Source organism: Lampetra planeri, chromosome 4, assembly GCF_965212315.1.
Source record: "Lampetra planeri chromosome 4, kcLamPlan1.2.h2, whole genome shotgun sequence".
NCBI lineage: Eukaryota > Metazoa > Chordata > Hyperoartia > Petromyzontiformes > Petromyzontidae > Lampetra > Lampetra planeri.
Genome location: NC_136110.1, coordinates 14876941 through 14898964, shown reverse-complemented (window position 1 = coordinate 14898964; position 22024 = coordinate 14876941). Strand labels below are relative to the sequence as shown.

At 52.4% G+C, this 22024-nt stretch overlaps 1 protein-coding gene across 4 annotated transcripts in view; it reads right to left on the bottom strand.

Annotated features, from left to right (window-relative positions):
• LOC144717742 (TBC1 domain family member 14-like) overlaps positions 1-22024 on the bottom strand; it is a 51127-nt gene that overhangs the window by 3287 nt on the left and 25816 nt on the right. For all 4 annotated transcript variants that reach the window (XM_078593358.1, XM_078593359.1, XM_078593360.1 and 1 more), the window contains 7 exons: positions 19029-19135; positions 18491-18571; positions 15969-16081; positions 2491-2562; positions 1692-1820; positions 653-762; positions 120-378 (listed from right to left, as the gene is read on the bottom strand). In XM_078593358.1, the coding sequence (XP_078449484.1) occupies positions 120-378; positions 653-762; positions 1692-1820; positions 2491-2562; positions 15969-16081; positions 18491-18571; positions 19029-19135 (871 nt within the window). The remainder of the gene's footprint in view (positions 1-119; positions 379-652; positions 763-1691; positions 1821-2490; positions 2563-15968; positions 16082-18490; positions 18572-19028; positions 19136-22024) is intronic.

Sequence of the window (22024 nt, the reverse complement as noted above, 5' to 3'; positions counted from 1 at the left end):
CCGCGACACCACCCACGTTAGACCTCGCGCAAGGAATGCGTGTCGCTCACGCGAGGTTCTCGGCGGGGCCCGAGTGTACCGGACACTCTGCGGTGTGGCGCAGAGGGCGGCCCCTGTACCTGGCTCCACTTCTTGTTGCGGCTCTGCAGCTGGATGGCCGAGATGGAAGAGAAGAGCTCGCTGGCCTGCAGGTCCTCGGGGAGGCGAGTCAGCAGCTGGGCCATGTGGATGAAGTCCATGTGCAGCAGCACGTCGTCGTACAGGTGCAGGATGGCGAGCGCCGTGCGGAACAGGAACTCCTCCCCGTCACGGCAGAAGATGTCCCAGACGCGGCACGCGACGTCCAGGGGCAGCGACTTGCTGTAGAGGGTGAAGATCCTGCACGCATCACGCAGCGGAGAGGGCAGTGCAGGACATCCACACCGAGCCCCGTCAGCAGCGACATCAAGATGGAGTACTACTCTGCGGGAAGTCAACAGCAGCTTTACTCTGGACAGGTGTACCCCCACCACAGGAATGTGGAATTTACACCGAGGGTTGTAAAAGGGTCATGAGCACCACATCTAGCATGACCGAGTGGAAAACCACTTTCCTTATTTTTACATAAACATATATACTTAAGAGTGTAGTGATACTGCGTTTGTATTCATACCAGTCGATCAAATAAATATCTGGAGTCAAATTGTTCTTCTTGAAATGTGAAAAGAGCTGTGGGAGGGTTTCTTCAAAGAAAACTTCAAAGGCTGCAAAGTAAGCGAGCATCTGCAACAGACGCGCACAAGTCAATCAGGGAAATGTCTTTTCTGCAGGCTGTGCACAATTCTTACACACCCCCAGTATCGCTACCCCAATTCATACTTCCACTAACTGCCATGACGTAACGTTTTGCAGAAAAATGCCAAATTCAAATTACTTTCATCGCAAGAAACAGCAGAGGCCGCACTGAGGGCCGCGCACTGTGCACGTGTGTGTAAGCGCACGTCTGCTCGACACACCGAAACCGGGGCCAAGTGGCGGGACCTTGCATGTGTATGGTCTGCCTTGGTGTCAGCGTGCGGGAGTTCTGAGTTCCCACAGCTACTGACCGACACATCAGCGCCCATAGCCGATCGCCTGTTCTCGCAGGTCGCCGGCATGGGAGTGGCAGCCAGCAGTTGGCAGATAAAGGGAGAGACCCTTAGACAGGCGCAAGTGGCTGCCTTGGCGGTGCTCGGAAGTAGGGCGTCAACTGGTTAACAGCTGCCGTTAAACGTACCAGTGGCCAATGCCAAGTTATGGAAGTTTAACATGGGTGGACTTTCGCGACCAATTCAATGGTTCATAATTGATATTTGCGTCGGATCGCGTAAGCAAAATGTGTGTTGTAAACCCTCCTCCACCTGACACAGCCAAATAAAAACGTGTGCGGATGACTCTCCAACAATGCGGTGGTGCTGCTGAAGCAATGATAAATTGGCACGTTTGTTAACGTGTTGGGTGGAGGAGGGTATACGACACACATTTGACTTGCGCAAACGGACCCGAATATCAATTGTGATCTTACAGAAGTTGTCATTATTAATAGCCTACATAGGTGTTACAGAATTAATTACGGCATGCGATTAGAATAGCGGACAACTGCAGAAAAGGGAGCTTTCGTTTGTTCCCGGTGATGTGCCGTGAATTAGTTTCACAGTCTCCAGCGCACACACCAGGCCATGGTCAACGCGGAAAAAGGCCATCTGGCAGGGTCGGTTCAGTAAGTTGGCAAAGGCAATGAAGGCATCGGCCGTGTCCATATTCAGCAGCAGCACAGCAGCAATGAAGGACATGCCCTGCACCTGAAAAACATGCAGCGTTACACCACAGTCCTACAGCGCACAGTTACAGCACAGGGCATCACAATGTGTTAATCACTTAAGTCAATACTGTAATTCATAAGTTTACAAAGCATTAGTCTAAACACTACAACAAATTAACTTCGAGGTTAGAAAAGAAGCAGCATGGTGTAGCACATTAGTAGAATGTGGCGATCCACACTATAGACAACAACAGTTTTTTTTCCCAAGAACTTATCAGTTTTCGTGTTGAAATGAGAGCAAGTGATGACATGCATGCAATTGCCTCGTAGATGATTCCCATTCATAAAACGAAAAACTCCACTTGCAACTTCCCGGCAGAGATCACGACAGCTACTGATGGCCGTGGAAGTGAATGTCTACATTTAATTTATATGGCGCTCTCTGGACTAACAAAACAAATTCGGGTGCAGATTCCCCGATTCCACACGCAGCACAAGCGGACTCAACACCTGACTCGGCGATGGGCGTTCATTTGCTAGGCGGGGGCGGGAATAGCCATGCGAGTAATTGGACGTGAATTTCACATTTTTACTCATTTGAAGCGACATCGATTGTGGCGAGGCGAGAGAACGCGACCCGATGCTGTTGATTTTCCATCCGCGTTCGGGAGAGACACTGCCAAGCACACGGCGAGGCCCGGGCAACTCACGTAGCCCACGTCCGGCCGGTAGCAGGTGTAGGCGCCCAGCACACTGTGCAGCACGTCGTGGTAGGGTCCACCCTGCAACAACCACACGGGACACACAAACTACTACTGGAGAACTCATTGGTTCCTCCAGTATAAATAAATATTCTGATTATGAAATAATCCGATTCTGATCTCTCCACCATGACCACCGCCTGGCAGGGGCACAATAACTATCGACACCCCTTCAATCAACACCACCGCGTTTGACTTTCTACCGCTTCTCAGTTTGTGAGACGAGCGTGAGCTGACTGGAGGTAAACCCCCGTAGTCTTAATATTTGGGAAACCACACACCTAACACTTTTGTAACAAAAGGAGGCACATTATGTCACGGTTTAGAGACTGCCTCATCAGAGGTGCAATTATCATGGGTGTGATGAGCTGGTTAGGGTTCAGGTGAGGGCAGGGGCTCGGCAACCTGTGACTCTTTAAGTACTGCTTCGCGACGTTAGTTATTAAGGACTGTCTCCTATTAACATGCATTGGCGGCTCTTAAAATATTGAATTTACAGAATTCGAACAATATGGGTATTATTATTATTTTCGTTGCCAACTCCTGGGTTAGGAGTTTGGGTTGCGATAAACTCTTCTGTGTGAGGGTTGACAATTATTAAGTTCCGAGGAGGAATCGCATGTCCTGCAGTAACCCCAACAACATAAACAGCTCAATGGTGTTTACTGGAAGCAAAGAAGAGAATTATATAAATACTAGCGGTTAGTACCCGGCGTTGCCCGGGCGAAAAAGGCAGACACATGTAGTTACACACGCAAATCCATTGATACACACACATAGAGCTACACGCACAAATGGACTCACACATACATACATACGTAGACTGAACAACAACAACCGCCATTCGCCACTAAGTGGCGGTGATGTCACAACAACGCTTGTGCCAGGCTATGTGCACCTTGAGGCCATGTGAAGTGTCGAACGCCCGCTGGAAAGAGGTCACGGGGCAAACCCAGATGGCACAGGTCGACTGACTGAGACGACTGGCTGATGCACCACCTGTGGCATCTACTGTGGCAACTTTTTGTGCTTTAGCCACCTGGCGCTCCGCTCGTTGTTGTGAGCGTCGCTCCTCCGCCCTCCGTTGTTGTTGGAGGGTGACTGCCTCCAACTGGCCAGTAGCGTCCTTCAGGAGCCTCCTCCACAGTGGCCGATCTTGACACGGCTGGTACCAGTCATCCGCAAGTGGACTCAGCTCCAAGTCCTCCTGTAGCACATCACTCCATGTCTTCTCCAGCCCGTGCCGCGCCCGTTTAGCCCCCTCGATCCGGCGGAACAAAAGCTGTTTAGGCAGGCGGTGGCTGGCCATGCGGGCTACATGACTCAGGCAACACAGCTTTGCCTGCCGGAGGTCACCGATGGGACTTTGTCCACATCTTTCAAGGATTTGTAAGCTCCTCACACAATGCAGCCTGGTTAAACCCAGGATGGATCGTAGGCAGGCCAGCCTAAATGTTTCTAACCGGCGAAGATGTTCCATTAGGGGGGTCCAAGTTTCGCAAGCGTAGAGAAGGGAGGGAATGACCGTGGCCGAGAAGACCTGTAGCTTCGTACGGAGTGATAGAGCAGGTAGCTTCCACACAGCGTTACGCAGCCAATGAAAAGATACTGCAGCTCGACTGATTCGGAGTGAGACCTCTGCTGTTAAACCGGAGCCGGTCATTAGCACACTGCCCAGGGAAACTCTCCACTGTCTCCACAATTGCCCCATCACCAATTGGGAGTTGTGGGGGTGGAGTGTCCGTGTCCGATGGTACAAAATAGCCAGGCAGGTGCTTAGCTTTGGTTGGGCTGATGGTAAGGCCCCACCTGTTGGTGGCAAGCTCCAGGTTCAGCAGCAACACCTCGAACTCCTCCTCCGAGTGAGCAGCCATTAGCAGATCATCGGCATACATAACGTGGTTGAGCAACAGGGAGCCATCCCTTGACCGCACCCGGGCATCGATCAGCCTCCCATTGTATCTGTAGCAGATGGGAATTCTTCCGGTACAGGTATTGAAGGCTCGACGAACTACGTGGTCCAATGTGGGAGCCAGAGGACATCCCTGTTGCACCCCAAGGTGTACAGGGAATGGCTCTGACTCACGGCCACATAGTTAAGACGCTGGGCCGCTCACCAGCATGAAGGTCCTTAAGGATGGTGATGAGTGGGTACGGGACTCGGAAAGCACGAAGAGCAACCCAGAGGCCAGGCCTACTGATGGTATCATAGGCCTTGAGCAGGTCAATAAAGCACATGCATGGACTAAGATGCGCACATGGACCTACAGACACGCAAATAAATGGAGTTACACTGACTAACATGGAGGCATGCACACACAGTGACTAACACACACGCACATGGACTGAGACACACACATACACATGGACTGACACACACAAACACATGGACTGACACACACAAACACATCGACTTACAGACACACACACTTATGGACTCACACACACATAGACATGCACTTGAGAAACGCACACATGGAGTTACACACACATATCGACGTACACACATACAGCGACACACACACATACATAGAGTGACACACACATTGCCGTACACACACATACACATGTGGACTGTCACACAGACATCCACTTGAGATATACACACATGGAGTTGTACACACATATATGGACGTACACACATACAGCGACTCACACACACACACACCGACTCGCACAGAGCGATACGTGGACTAAAACACACATTGATGTAAATACACATATGTACTTACACACACACATATGGACTAAGACACACACACATGAACTTACACATACATAGACTAACAGACACATTTCTTATATAACACATATATAACACAAACATAGCCCTACACACACATACACATATGGACTGTGACACACAGATATCTACTTTAAATACACAGACATGGATTAACACACATATGGACTCACACACAGACGCATTGACTTACACACACACATCGAGTGACACACACATGTACACACATGTGGACTAACACACACACATATGGACTGACATACACATGGACGTACACACACACAGATCGACTGACACACACACATGGACTAACACACACACAAAAACACTTTGACGTTGTCCGTTCGAAAAAGACACCCACATGGAGTTAAAGACATGCATGGCTCTACTCGCACACACATATGGACTCAAAGACACACACATGGACTCACACACACACATCGACAGGCACAGCAATCCCCGATGATGGCACAGCTATCAGTATCGCAGTACTACGTATGAGTAAATAGCGTGATGTGAGCGATGGAAACAATAGAAATGCATTTAAGAAATAAGCAGAAATCACAGACTGGCAGTAGACCGTGGCAGCGTTATAAAAGCGCAGCAAAAAAAGGGGAAATTGAGCAACCCAAAAATCCAAAAAGAGTTTTGTGTACACAAACATAATTATTGTAACATGTCAACTCGTTTCATAATGGTAAACAATGAACCTGAGTTGTTATCTTCACGCAAACATAATTATTGTAACATCTGTGAACTTGTTTCATAATGGTAAACAATGAAGCTGAGTTTTTATCTGCACACAAACATTATTATTGTAATGTTTGTCAACTAATGTGTTTAACAATAATAAACAATAGACTTGAGTTGTTAGCGTAAGAAGCAAGGAAATTTGTACTTGGCATAGGCGTGTTGAGGCCTTGTGCGATGCGTAGCCCCCGTCCTGGCCTACATTGGCGAGCCACGGAGTTGGCACGTTGCCAGGCTAGGGGCTGGGCCGCTACCCGCCCCCCCCAACATCCGCCGTCCGTGCAAGAATAATGATATGTGTAGTGGTGATACGCGCTGGGGTAGGGATCGTGTGCCAGCGCGTAGTGATTGGCTGTGTGTGTTGGTGACGCGCGCTGACGGTGAAGGATCAGGGGTCAGCGCGGGGTCGGGGGTTATGAGGCAGTGATTGGTTGGGTATCAGTGACGCGCGCTGACAGCGATGGGATCCTGGGGCAAGCGCGCGGGGATTGGTCAACTAAGGGGGATGCTCACGTCGAGGTCCGCATACGCTCCGTCTCCCGTGAGCGGGGGCTATATAAGGTGGTGCGCACAGGCGCACGGGGAGCGAGTGACCAGCGAAGACTGAAGACGGAGGAGGAAGAGATAGGGCCCTGCGGTACCTAGTCCCGCTGTCCTGTAGGGGCCGGGGCTCTGTGTGACCCAGAGGCGGAACCCTGGGACCCGAGGCCGAGCGTCCGTGAGAGGGCCGGCCCTTGGGACTCAGAGGTTGTGGCCCATGCCCAAGCTGGGGTGGGCCTGTAGGCTCCACGGACGTTACGGGGCGGAGTGCAGTGTGAGCATGCAGTGTGAGCCATAGTAACTACACGTGTCAAGTGAAGTGTGTGTAGTCAGAGGCATAGTAACTACACGTGTCAAGTGAAGTGTGTGTAGTCAGAGGCATAGTAACTACACGTGTCAAGTGAAGTGTGTGTAGTCAGAGGAATAGTGACCACACGTGTCAAGTGAAGTGTGTGTAGTCAGAGGAATAGTGACCACACGTTGTATCGTGACAAGTCAAGGTTTAATAAAAAGTGTGCTACCCGTCAAGTGGTTTCCTGCCGTCATTCCAATACTTCAACTGGCGTCAGAAGTGAAACAGTCTTCCAGGCATGGATACAAGGAAGACCCGTCGGACTCACGGGATTGACCGCGAGGATAACCTTGACGACTAGGGCCAGCTGGCATCGGGGGGAGAGGACGAAGAAATGCCGACGCCGCAGGATCCGCCGAGGGCGCCGGACGAGCGACTGGGGACCGATGCCGTACTCCGCGAGGCGCACTCCCGTCTGGCAGAGCTGCTGCTCGCCGCCGCGTCCATCCTGGCGGAAATCAGCACGTCGGGAGGAGCGGGGACGTCGGCGGACATACAACAGGGTCGCCCCGCAGATTCCCGCCAAAATGACTGGGCGATTCCCGCCATTTCAACTGCGCGGACATCTTTTGGCGGGAACGGCGAGCACCACGTGGCGGCGGTTCTCCAAGCGCGCCCGCTTACGTCATCAACGCGCGCTGCGGACCGCCATCAGCCACCCGCCATTGGGGCCGCCATCTCGCACACCGATGGTGCGGCGGAGAGGAACCACGAGGCAGAGGACGACTTCATCTTTCAACAGCGCCTTCCCACATTGTCAGCCTTCAAGGCGGAAGGCGGGGACTGGGGCGCATTCCAGCGCAGGTTTCTGGCGCATCAGGAAATGTCCGCCTGGTCCGACGCTACGGCGCTGCGGGCACTGCCTGCCATGTTGGACGACAACGCGCTCGCGGCCTTCACGTCCGCACAGAGGTCGGACCGCTCCACGCTTAAGGCTGCGCTGGGTCTCATGGCCAAGGTCTACGGACCTCCCTCGGCGTGTCGCCATCACTTTTACGCCCGGCGGAAGGCGGACACGGAGACCGCGCTCGCCTACCGCACGGCGTTGTTGGCTCTCGCCGACGCCGCGTTCCCTCGTATGGACGAGGAGGGCCAGGACGCGATGGTCTTGGAGCAACTGCTCAAGTTGGCGCAGGACCTGGGGGTCCCCATCAACACGGCCGACGAGGTCGATATTTCTTCTTTGCGGGTCGCAACAAGTATACAGGCGCACGAGGTCCTCCAGCGTAAACAGGGGGTCGTCTGCAATGCTGCCGTGGCCTCAGCTCAGGGCCCGGTGGTCACCGAGCCCCAAGTCGTCAGCCCACGAGAGGAGGCGTTCACCGCGGGACGACCGGGGGACTGGAGGTCGGGGGGTCGTTCGCCTCTGCGATCGGCCCGCAAGCTGGAGCAACCGAGATCTCCGACGACCCTCATCACGTGTTACAACTGCGGCCTCCGGGGCCACGTGGCGTCCGGTTGCCGCGCTCCACGTCAGCGCGCCATGGGACCTCGGCTGGACGACGACCAAGGCCCCAAGTCATCCCTACTAACCCCGGCAAGTCGCGGCGCTTCACATGCTCGGCCTACATGCACGACACACATGGGCCGTCGCGTTGCGGCGGAGGAGAGCCGGTTAGGGATCGGGGATTCGGTTCGGCGAGGGGGGTTCGTGCGGGACCGAGGGGACATTAAATGGTCGGAGTTGGGGCACAGGATAGTGGCTGCGTCGGCGGGATCATCGGTCGTTACGGGATTCATTGACGGGGTCGAGGTCAGGGTGTTAGTGGACACGGGGGCGTCGGCGACTATTATATCGGACCTCATTTACAACATTCTCCCCGTCCAATGTCGACCTCTGCTCCCGGTGGACGTGCCATTTTACGCGGCTAATGGGGGCTCGTTGGGCATTATCGGTCAGATTAGGGCGTCCATTTGCATTGGAGATATCAAATTGTCGGGACCCGTTTTCGTTTCTTCTTCCTTGGCGGTTCCTTGTCTGTTGGGCACAGATTTTTTGGCTAAAATGCCCATTAAAATTCTCATCGATCAGCGTTGCATTGAACTACCATCGGGTCGCCGTATTTCATTTTTGACGAACCCTACCGAAATTCGGACGGCGTGCGCTACGATACAAGCGCTGGCGACACAGACCGTGCACGTGCCCCCGGGTTCACAGATGTTAATTCCCCTCCGGTTGAGGAAACCATGGGTGGGGGAGACCTCGGAACAGAGCATGCTTTTGGGTCCTTCAAATAGGGCTGTCGGAGGTCTCGATTTGTTTGGTTCGGGCTGACAAGGACCCGTTCGTGATGGTTTTAAACGCTGGGTCGCGGCCGGCCGTTATTCAGCAGGGCACTGTGCTAGCTCACGCGGCACGGGTCCCTGCGGAAGAGTGGCTGGTTGCGCATGTTGATCCAAGTCCGACGCAGAACAATCCAGTGAGGGAGGACCTTGAATGGGTCGATTCGCTGTGCGCGGACTCGAACGATTTGTCAACGGTACAGTTGGGTGCGCTGCGTGCGTTGCTGATATAATTTTCTGATGTGTTCAGTAAGCATAAATATGACATTGGGTGCACGGACCTGTTGCGCCACCATATTGAAACAGGCGATGCGGCACCGGTCAGGCTAAATCCCTTCCGGCTGAGTCCTGCTGAGAAGGAACACGTTCAGTTGGCCGTCAACGATATGCTGGCGGCCGACATTATTTCGCCTTCTTCCAGTCCTTGGGGAGCACCTATTGTGCTGGTTAAAAAGCAAGACGGGTCCTTGCGATTTGGCGTAGATTTCCGTCGCCTGAATAAAATCTCCGTGGCTGACGCGTATCCGCTCCCCAGAATGGACGAGTCCCTCGATGCATTGTCTGGTGCGCGATATTTTTCTACTCTTGAATTATTATCGGGATTCTGGCAGCTGCCACTCGACGACGAGTCTAAACCTAAGACAGCATTTCGGACTCCAGGGGGCCTATTCCAGTTTAACCGGTTACCCATGGGACTTCACTCCGCTCCCGCGACGTTTCAGCGCCTTATGGAATTGGTTTTGTCGGGCTTGCAATGGGATACTTGCTTGATTTACCTTGACGATGTCATTGTTCTCAGTAAAACGTTTGAGGAACACCTCCAGCGATTGAGAGGGGTGTTCTTGCGAATACGATCGGCTAAATTAAAGTTTAAACCGGCCAAATGCCACCTTCTTCATAAGTCCGTGAGATACTTGGGCCACATTGTCGATTCTTCGGGGATCTCTACCGATCCCGCGAAGACGGACTGTGTCAGTTCATGGCCAACGCCCACGTCGGTTTCGGACGTGCGCAGTTTCATCGGTTTTGCTTCTTACTACCGCCGATTCGTTGAGCATTTCGCCACCATTGCAAAACCCTTGCACGCTCTAACGGCAAAAGGAGTCAAGTTCCGATGGGGACCAGAAGAGGAGGCCGCGTTCTGCTCCCTCCGGGACGCCTTGGTGGGTGCCCCGCTCTTGCGTTATCCTGACTTTACAAGTCCCTTCTTGCTAGACACGGATGCTAGCAACACGGGCATTGGGGGGGTGCTCTCACAGGTCGTTGGGGGAGTCGAAAGGGTGGTCGCCTATGGTAGCAGGGTCTTGTCGCCGGCGGAGCAGCGCTACTGCGTCACCCGTCGCGAGTTGCTTGCTATTGTTTTTTTTGTACAGCAATTTAGACCGTATCTCTATGGCTGTCACTTTACGGTCCGGACGGACCACGCGGCGCTTCAGTATTCATTGAGGGTCGCCCAATCCTCGGGCCAATTGTCACGGTGGTTGGAAGTCCTCCAGGACTATCAGTTCACGACCACATACCGTAAGGGGTTGCGCCACACTAACGCCGATGCCCTGTCGCGATTGTCGCCTTGTCACAAATGTGCGTGCTTAATGGGATCGGCGCGCTGTAAACCGCCAGCTGCGGAAAGTATGGGGGCATTGGCTGCGACCGCGGATGCACCAATCGGGGATGTTCCCGCTACCCCTGAGGGAGAGGACTCGCTGCTCTCACTGTCGCTGATTGAGTGGGGCCGTCTCCAAATGACTGACAGCTCCCTGCTAGCGTTGCGCCGCAGGGTGGGGGGTCCCGAGGAGGGCCGGGAGCGAACTGGCTCCTGGGTACTTAAGCAGGGCCTGTTAATGAGATGGGACAATTTGTCCCGGCGGCACGCACTCGTGGTGCCTTCCGCTGTGCGGGGGAAAGTTGTCCTGGCCGCACATGAACGCCTCTTGCATTTGGGAGTAAACAAAACGCTTGCTCTGCTTCAGCGTGACTATTATTGGCCGGGGATGGGGAATGATGTGGTGAATATTCTAAAGGGGTGTGTTGATTGCACCAGACGGAAACCGCCGCCCATGGCATCAAATCCACCGCTGCAATCTATTCAGGTCTCGCGCACTAACGAGCTCGTTGCGCTCGATATTTTGGGGCCTTTTCCAGTCACGCCTAGGGGTAATAAGTACCTGTTGGTTGGTGTCGAATACTTTACCCGGTGGCCTATGGCGTGGCCACTCGCCAACCAGTCGGCGGCGGCTGTGACGGACGCCTTTGTCCAGGGCTACGTCCTGGACAAGGGGGCTCCCGAACGCTTGCTGACCGACCAAGGGAAACATTTTTCAAGTAAATTGCTGCAAGAGGTGTGCGACCTATTGGGTACTAAGAAGGTGCGTACCTCACCGTACCACCCACAGACAGATGGGATGGTGGAGCGACTCCACAGGACTTTGACTTCTATGCTGTGCCAGCAGGTGTGTGAGGCACATGTTGATTGGGACCTGCAGGTCCCGGGGGTCCTCGCCGCGTATAGAATGGCCCCCCATGCAGCAACGGGATTTTCCCCATTCTATCTGATGTATGGTCGGGAAGCCGACCCGCCCATGGAAACGCAGCTGGGACTGTCCGCACCACGAACAAATTCGAAATTGGCAGAACATATTAAATTTAACATTCATAAGCTGACCGAGGCACGGGAGGCCGCACGGCTTAATTCGCGGGCTCGCCAAATTGCCAACGAGCGGTGGCGTGCACGGAAGGTGTCCGTGCGCGACTGGAAACCAGGCGATAGGGCCTGGCTGCACTGCCCTCAGGCACCTTTGGCTACGTCGCCTAAATTGTTGAAGCCATGGCGGGGACCCGTGGAGGTCGTGCGGGTTGCACGCCCCCAGTGTGTTCAAATAAAATGGGGAAAGCGCCGTTGGTACGTCCACCCCTCCCGACTGAAACCGTTCTCGCCTCCATATGGCCTCCCTTTGTGTCGTGAGGGCCGAGCATGTGACGTGACCGACGACCCAAGGGGGGAAATGTCTCCGCCTGATCCTCACATGTCTCCGCCTGATCCGCTCCCAGGTGTCTCGGAACTGACAGCTGCTGACCACCGGCGGCCGGATCCTCGCGGCGCGGCCGGTCCTTCCAGGCCCGATCCGCGCCGTCCAGGGCTGCCGGAGCCACCGGACGGTCGTCAGCGTCCCGTCCCATACGATGGACCGGCCAGGCGGACTCGCGCTAAGTCGCGCTACTTTTCATGACCAACCGAATGAGGAGCCGATGCGGCCGGAGCGCCTCGTCACTGCGTTCCTCATCCGCTCGACCGCTCTATCACCCCGGTGGAGGAGCGAGCGGAGGGGGGAGGGATCAATAGTCACAGAGACACTGGACACGTTCATTTTCTGGGATTTGCTTTTAGTGTGTTGTTCATCGGGCTGTACATAGCTTGTTGTCTAGGTGTTGTGTGTTGTTGTTGACTTTTATTGTGTTGGTTGTCGGTTTGTACATAGGTTGTTGTCGGGTGTTGTGTCGTTGTGTTGTTGTTGTTGTGTTACGGGGCACACTGGGGGGTGGGGTTTTTGTTGTGTTGACGTTGTGTTGTTTAGAAGCCGGGCCGGCTGCGAGCTATGTGGGAGGGGGTGATGTAGTGGTGATACGCGCTGGGGTAGGGATCGTGTGCCAGCGCGTAGTGATTGGCTGTGTGTTGGTGACGCGCGCTGACGGTGAAGGATCAGGGGTCAGCGCGGGGTCGGGGGTTATGAGGCAGTGATTGGTTGGGTATCAGTGACGCGCGCTGACAGCGATGGGATCCTGGGGCAAGCGCGCGGGGATTGGTCAACTAAGGGGGATGCTCACGTCGAGGTCCGCATACGCTCCGTCTCCCGTGAGCGGGGGCTATATAAGGTGGTGCGCACAGGCGCACGGGGAGCGAGTGACCAGCGAAGACTGAAGACGGAGGAGGAAGAGATAGGGCCCTGCGGTACCTAGTCCCGCTGTCCTGTAGGGGCCGGGGCTCTGTGTGACCCAGAGGCGGAACCCTGGGACCCGGGGCCGAGCGTCCGTGAGAGGGCCTTGGGACTCAGAGGTTGTGGCCCACGCCCAAGCTGGGGTGGGCCTGTAGGCTCCACGGACGTTACGGGGCGGAGTGCAGTGTGAGCATGCAGTGTGAGCCATAGTAACTACACGTGTCAAGTGAAGTGTGTGTAGTCAGAGGCATAGTAACTACACGTGTCAAGTGAAGTGTGTAGTCAGAGGCATAGTAACTACACGTGTCAAGTGAAGTGTGTGTAGTCAGAGGAATAGTGACCACACGTGTCAAGTGAAGTGTGTGTAGTCAGAGGAATAGTGACCACACATTGTATTGTGACAAGTCAAGGTTTAATAAAAAGTGTGCTACCCGTCAAGTGGTTTCCTGCCGTCATTCCAATACTTCATATGTAAGCAGTAAAATATTATTATCTACGGAGTCTGTAGTATAAACTGAACACATCGTGTTGAGGGGGGGCGACGAGGACATGACACTGTGAATAAATATCCGCAGCGTGATGTGTGTATGTGTTGACTGTAAAACGCATAAAAGAAAATGTCTCCCGTGAGGTCGAGCGAACGCGCATGACTTGGCAGGGTCCGCCCCCCCCACGCAATTGGCGTCACTTGGTACGGTCGATTTCGTGCAATAAGTAAATAATGAATAATAGAAACGGCACAAATGTGTTAATTAAACTACTTTAAAGTTTACGGACGGGAAAACGGAATAGCCTATTCCCACCAAGGGGCTTAGGGCGTGCCGCCTGGCAGATTATTTTGGTCTTAAACCCCACCGTCCGAGAGCCAAATCCCCCGCAAGCGCGAGCGCACGGAGACTTTTATATATAAGATGCCGTGCGTCTCTCCGCTAACAAGATGAATGCCATAGTGGCTGGTGAGCTGAACACCTGACTGCGGTTTAACCTTGTAGTTACTACACCGAAACCTTGGCCATCGAGGGTTTCCCCAAAGCAGATTTGACTATTCACGCAAAATGTATTGAGATACAGGTTTGCCGATCACACCCCTGTGCCTCGACCATTCGCAGTTAACTGCAATATTCCTGTTTGCATCGTAACTGTACTGCTTGCGATTATGCTGCTGCGGAAGAACACACGCGCCGTCTCATCTCCGTCTTGTCTCCCAAGCGGCGCATCGCAGGTCCCAGTTCACGTGCTCCCAGCATCCTCCAGTGAGGTTCAGATGCACAATTTTTCTTTATTTATCAGTGCTCTTATTGTTTTGCAATGGGCCCCTAAATTAAAATTAAGTGGTAGTGAATATTTATAGTTTGTTTGTTTTTAAACTGTGTAATATTTACAGGACAGTACATGTCATTAACCTTATATTCAGGTTTACTTTTACATGTGAAGTATTGGAATGACGGCAGGAAACCACTTGATGGGTAGCACACTTTTTATTAAACCTTGACTTGTCACGATACAACGTGTGGTCACTATTCCTCTGACTACACACACTTCACTTGACACGTGTAGTTACTATGCCTCTGACTACACACACTTCACTTGACACGTGTAGTTACTATGGCTCGCACTGCATGCTCACACTGCACTCCGCCCCGTAACGTCCGTGGAGCCTACAGGCCCACCCCAGCTTGGGCGTGGGCCACAACCTCTGAGTCCCAAGGGCCGGTCCTCTCACGGACGCTCGGCCCCGGGTCCCAGGGTTCCGCCTCTGGGTCACACAGAGCCCCGGCCCCTACAGGACAGCGGGACTAGGTACCGCAGGGCCCTATCTCTTCCTCCTCCGTCTTCAGTCTTCGCTGGTCACTCGCTCTCCGTGCGCCTGTGCGTACCACCTTATATAGCCCCCGCTCACGGGAGACGGAGTGTATGCGGACCTCGACGTGAGCATCCCCCTTAGTTGACCAATCCCCGCGCGCTTGCCCCAGGATCCCATCGCTGTCAGCGCGCGTCACTGATACCCAACCAATCACTGCCTCATAACCCCCGACCCCGCGCTGACCCCTGATCCTTCACCGTCAGCGCGCGTCACCAACACACACAGCCAATCACTACGCGCTGGCACACGATCCCTACCCCAGCGCGTATCACCACTACACATGTACAGTACAGTTCGGTCCACTATATTAAATATTTTCCTTCTATACATTGACTGTACAAGTTGTATTTAACAATATAGAAAATATTAATTATATTTTACATTAAAATACTTCCCGTTCCATGTTTGGGTTAACTTAAGAGATAAAATGCTGAGTCGCTTTTCTCAGGACGAGGACACGTAGGAGATACTCCGGGTTAGAGGTCACGAGTCACAGGAAATTTTGCAATGACAAACTACGTGTCAAACTGCAGTGTTCTTACCGAGGAAAACAACTACACTGATTCCCGATGGGCTGAGTACTGCGATGCGCATGCAACTTTTTGTAGCTCAGTTTTTTATTTATATAAACTTCGTGCTTCTTTGTGCACCAGCAAATGCTTTATGTTGACCGCCAAGAGATGACATCTGGCAGAGCCAAAACTGCACGTTCCCTGCTCAGTAGGGACGCCACCAACGGCTGGGGACAACAGTGCTAGCTGAGCGGTCAAACCAGAGACATTCTCGCCCTACGACAAAAGTTGGACACAGTTGACCAATTGTGCAGGTGGAGACAGTAGTTAAAATGTCGCTGAAACCTAAGGTAGCGGTTGAGATTCTCCATGCCTTTGCGTGCAGCTATTGGCCCCAGAAGGCAATCGCTTATTTTATCGGGCGTTGGGGGCGGCCTGGGAGGAAACGCACCTTCTGGAAGATGCAGAGCGTGGGGAAGGTGCGCGAGATGTCGAGTTTGATGAGCTCCAGGCTGGCCTCCCGGTCGGCCTCCGCCGTGGCAGCAACAGCAGCAGCAGCAGCCTCTGCACCACCCCCGCAGCACAGTGCGTCAATGCCTCCCAATGAAATTATAACATCTTCATGGACACGTATGTCATTGGAGCGGAACCGGAAGGAAAACTAAAATAAAATAACTTTATCGCTACCGAGGCTCCCACAACGCCATGCGGGAGGGCGTGTAGCAGTTTGGCGCCAGCTATCGTAGAGTGCGGTCGTGTTGCTACAGTCCTATGCGGTCAGCACAATGTCTTAAAAAAACAACGGCACCATGCCTCTCTAAATACAATTAATGCTAACCGCTTGCATGTTCCGAGATTCAGCGGTGAACGGGGCCCCACCCTGCAAATTGCAGACGTCTCGGAACAGGAAAAGGGTGAATGTGACGCTTGTTTACCCAGGGAAGTCTTAGCGAGTCTCAACTCCAGGGGGCGATGTCACCGTGTCTACTCCCAAGAGTAATTTGCAGGTAACGTTTCAGCATGTTTTAGCTATTGGAGGAAACTGGAGAAACCGGAGGATATCAATTTAGAGCAGGGGGAGAATCTACACAGCGTACACAGAAAGTAGCCCGGGTTAGGAATCGAACCCAGGCCCTTCTTGCTGTGTGACACGAGCGTTACCAAAGCACCACCCTGCCACCCTCCTAATTTGCATTTGGTCTGTCTCGTCCATTAACATTCACATTTTAAATCATCTCAAGTCTAATTTACGGGTTTATTCGTGGCACTGACTGTGCTTTTCCAAAAGTACAGTTTCCTTATATTTTTTTCCAAATGTTAATAGAATGTTGACAAACATATCATGCTGTGGACCAAAGACATGGAAATGCAGCCACTGGTGCCTCTACCGCTGGGAGGCAAGACCTGTGAGTGGAGGGGATAATTGATCCTCATGGCGATACCCCGGAGTACCAAATAATACAAAATGGCCGAGGCAATTAAATATTTTATTTCTGGGACACTATTTTTTCCAGGGGTGTTACTTAACTCCGTGAATGGGGTACCAATAAATCCGAAATCAGTGCTACTCCACGATGTCGAAACGCCAAACATTAGCATAAAAAAATCCATTATCGAAAAGTAAAACTTTTAATAATGCATCGTGTACAGCTCGCCGAGATGAGTCGATTGCCGCATCGCCGACAATCAGCAGACTAAAAACGACTGCATCACGGACATTGTGCGGGAATGGTACCCCGGAGTACCGGCATAAGGTTCAATTGTGGTTGTGATTATTTATATTAGATTTATTTTATTTATTACATTCTGCAATTACACAAATGTTACTACCACAGTACGGATCTGAGTTACAATCATGGTTACATAGGTCATGATACAAACAGTGAGTATTGGTGCATGTGCTTTACATGTTACAGGAAGTGGGAACCAATGAAAAAATGTCAAAAGTAAATAACAAGACTACATTCTTTTGTGAACAAAAATAAAAGGAAAAAAAAATTCACTAACAAATAAACACAATGAGCAACCGGAATTTTATGCTCCAAATAAGCTCCAGCTCACACATCTCTGACGATTATTGACGACGGCTACACCTATCAAGGAACTTGAGTTTGAAGAATGAACGTAGCTGTCTCACGGTCATCAACAATTTAATTCCCAAAGCTAACATGAAAGCGATTTCACAACGAGGGAGCAGCCACCGAGAATGACCTTTTTACTGCAGACCAAATCGAACCTGGGGGGTTTCTAAGAGGAAGTCGGAGGAGCTTCTTAGCCTTAGTTTATTTTCTTTCGGGGTCAATTGATCCATCTAGTATTTATCAGATTTATCCAAGAGGACCTTTAAAATAAACAGAGCCCAGTGGGATGTTTCTATGGGCAGAGACAGTTTCAAGATGAACCAATGTAATTGTCACAATGGTGGGTACTGAAGGGAGCATCCAGAGCAAAGCTAAGACCTGAATTGGTCGAGTGAGTTTAGCTTCTTTAATGCAAACCTGAGAAGCAAACTGATGAAGTAAATCATGGCAATAAACATTGGAAGTATTTTTGCTCTTACCATATCTAAAATTAGCATAGACAGCATGCAGTCATTATGCCTGTATAGGAAGCCACTTTTAACCTTCATTTTCTTTAAATGTAAGCAAAGATGGAGTGAAACTTAAATTTAGAGTTGGTGATGAACCCCAAGTATTTGTACTCCTTCACTTGTTAGATTTGTGGCGCTGAAACATAAACAATGCACAACTTTGGTGGCGATTCCATCCATGTTCGGGTCCATGCCCTGTAATTGGCTGGACTGTATTTTGCCACCAATGTAACGAAATAACCTGGGACCATTAAATTAAACCCTAATCCTGGCCTCTCTCAATGCATTGGCATTGGGCGAGAGGGAAAACTCCCAACTCCCTGTGTTAGGAGCGCCAGCAAGGCTGAGGTTTCCAATGCCCTCGTGGTGAATTCTATGGTTACCTTCAGCTTCAACGTTGGAGCTCGTCTCACTGAAGCTTTTCCACCGTTCTTCTGCTCGAGAAAGGAAGATCTCGTACAGCTCTGAAACGAGCGGAGAGGACACGTGCTTTTTAGAGATCCGTCAAAGAGTGGGCTCTCGATTCACACATCGGCAGATTGAAGATTTATATTTTAAAATAAATTTACTATTTATATTTTATCAGGAAAGGCTCACTGAGCTATATAGCTCTTTTTCAGAAGCAGCTTATCATGTGTAAATTTATAACGGCCATATACTGTAAAAGCATGTTCTAAATCATTGCATTGTTCCACCGTTATTCACACGGCCATGCCTCACAGTCCAGTCCCGCACTTCTCTCCATCGGCAATAATAACAGAGCTCTGACCCGGAAGTCTCTCAGTTATATTTGTGCAGAATACTGACATCAGTGGTTCGGTACTGGGGGGGAGGCGTGTGTGGAACCACGTGGCCGCCACAGCAGTGAGAGTGCGGCAGAGGATGTGGCATGCCAGTGTGCAGGCACGGCATGCCGCTGACCGTGTGTGATGTTGAGCTCATTGCCGATGGTCAGCCTCCACACTCTGCCCCGCACGCTGGGAGGGATGCCTTGCCACCAGAGGTCCTTGGCTTTCCGGGTCTGCCTCCTAAATGTAGAGCGTTCTCACGTTAACATCACCAACGTCTCACATTCGCTTCGTTTGTAATGCTGGCACCGTGTGACGTAGTCGCTAACTATATAGACCGTTGCCGGTGTCGCTATGACATTTTTGGTTAGCCAGGTCACGAGTGCTCATATGATGGTTTTAGTCATGTGAGAACGAGGCAACCTTTCACCTGAGGCGAAGCATTACTAGAATTGACTGTCTTTAAACGGTCAGTCACCCGATATGCTTCCACAACTTCGAACAGCAAGTCTCACACACGGTATCTTATAAATAGTAACATACAAACATGTACCCACTCGCATCAATGTCCAAGCGCATTCCCGGACTCTGGGATAGGGCTACCTTGGCCACCGTTGGCACTTAATGCTGTTTTGCTTCTTCGTCCAGGTATGAGGAAGTTCCCACTCTGCCACAGTAGTGCGAGGCCCGTTGGATTTCGCACTTTCGTGATTTTTACCCTGAACATCTATGAAAAAGAGCTTCATAGCTCATCAGATTTCTCCATAGTAAATAAAGTTCATGATTCGTCTTCAGGGTTCTGGGAGTTGTTGAGACCACTCAGCCTTCCAACGCCCCTGTTATCAGACATCCCCTCACACCTCTCCAATCCAGTAGATGGCACTCCTCACGATCACGAACTCTACGTGGCCAATATTAAACCACCTCACCAGTGTACTTATGGTGAGATGCAGTACACAGAAATCCCCAAGCACCCCTTCTCATTCACAGTACCACAATCACCACGCTCAACAGTACAATATTGGACTTAACGGCACAAGTCGGACAATGGCAGCAGATTATTGGCTTCTGTGTGCTCAGCTGCCCCGCTTGCACCGCTGCTTTCCTCCACAGGATGGCGCTCAAGGCGGCCTCCTTGCGCTCGCCCCACTGCTGAAGCGTTTTCTCATCATCAAATGTGCCTCTGCTCCCCGAGCAGATGGCCAAGCATTCAACATGACTGTTCTCTGTGGTCGGCTCCTCTCTCCACTGCTGGCTGGATGTTGGGCAGAGCTGCTAGTGGCTGGTGTCCTGCTGCTGTGGTCTCATCCCGCCTCTCAATTGCGTGAGAGGGGGTTCCAATACATATGAAACTTGGGCTGGGTTTGGCAGTCCATAGGTTAATTTCCTGATGAAATTTAGCCCTGCACCTGTTCTGAATATTGCCGCATGGGTTCCGCAGCTAATTATTTCACTCGGTGCATGTGTAATACCGTTGAGGACTCTTGGACACCCGGGGTTGAGGCACACGTATTTATTCCGCCACAGTTGTCACAACCGCGGACATACAATACTGGAGGGGGTATCGGCCCCCTCACCCGGCTAGCTGGGAATACACTGCTAGCTATCTCTGACCTACCTCCTAGTCCTCCACTAACGGGCTAGGGGAGGCTGTCTGGCCCGACACTGGTAAGTCGGGCTACGGTACCCGGAGTCCCAGAGCACTAGCTCTGGTTCTCGGGACCACGCCGCTGGCTCGGTCCTGCGCGGCCCTGACAAGGGCGGCGTCCCAGGGGAGTCCAGGGCTCTAGCTAGACGATCTTCGGTCTTCACTGGTTTAGCTTTAACATTCTGCCCCGAGCCCTCTGACACATCCCCCTTTATACTCAACCCCCGCTGAGGGGTGGGGCCCCGGGCTGCATTGTGCGGACGTCGTTGAGAGCACCCCCCCCCGTGCACTCACATAGCCCCGCCCACTGTGTTTGTTTCCCATAAGCTGCCATGCATAACGGCTCTCTCTCTAACACCCCTACATCACCCCCCCCCCCCACATAGCTTGCAGCCGTCCCGGCTGCCAACATACAAAAAAAACGACAATAAAAGCGCATTTACCCCCTGACCGCGCGTGTGCCTCACTATTTTTCAACAATAACAAGAACAACACAACAAGAACGCAACAGCAAGAAGAGAAAACAACCCGACGCACCCCCCTGATTAAATACGAATTCCGTAAAAACAGTCTATACACAATTTGCAGGGAACCCACCACACACACAACACGCAATGAACACAACCTATGTACACATCTTCCGGCCTCACAACAGTCTGCGCATTTTAGCGCGTGTCCGTGCAGCGGGCCCCTCACACGGGGTAACCCCGGGTGGTGGACCGTCAGGTGGCAACTGTCCGTCTCGGAGTGAGTCCTCATCCGACGCCGCGTGACCCTTGGCATCCCCAGGAGGGGTGATCGGGCGTGAGCCCGTCATTCCTGATGCACCTGGAGGTGGCACAGCCGGCAAGGCATTAGGTGAGCGCGACGGAGACGGACCCAGTGAGTCGGTCGACCCCCCACATGTTTGGCCACGCGTGTGTGAAGTGGGGATGTGTACCGCAACGAAGGGTTTTAATCTAGAGGGGTGGACGAACCACCGCCGCTTCCCTCATTTGATGCGCACGCACTGCGGTCGCAAAACCTCGACCACCTCCACAGGGCCCCGCCACGGCCGCACCAGCTTAGAGGAGGTTGCGAGTGGCACCTGGGGACAGTGCAGCCATGCCTTGTCCCCCGGCTTCCACTGCAGCATGTGCGCCCGACCCAGTCTGAGCCGCTCATTCGCTTTCTGACGGAGGTCAGAGTTTTGCATGGCAGCATCCCGTGCCTCTGTCAATTTGGCCAAATTAAATTTTACATGGTCAGCCAATTTAGTTTTTCCCTGAGGCGCGGGGATCTGCAGCTGGGCACGAACAGGCGGGTCAGGTTCGCGGCCGTACATGAGGTAGAAGGGTGAAAATCCCGTAGCTGCGTGGGGGGCCATCCGGTACGCCGCCAATACCCCTTGAATTTGCAAGTCCCAATCGGTCTGTGAGTCCGACACCTGCTGTGACAACATTGACGCGATGGTCCGATGCAGACGCTCGACCATCCCGTCA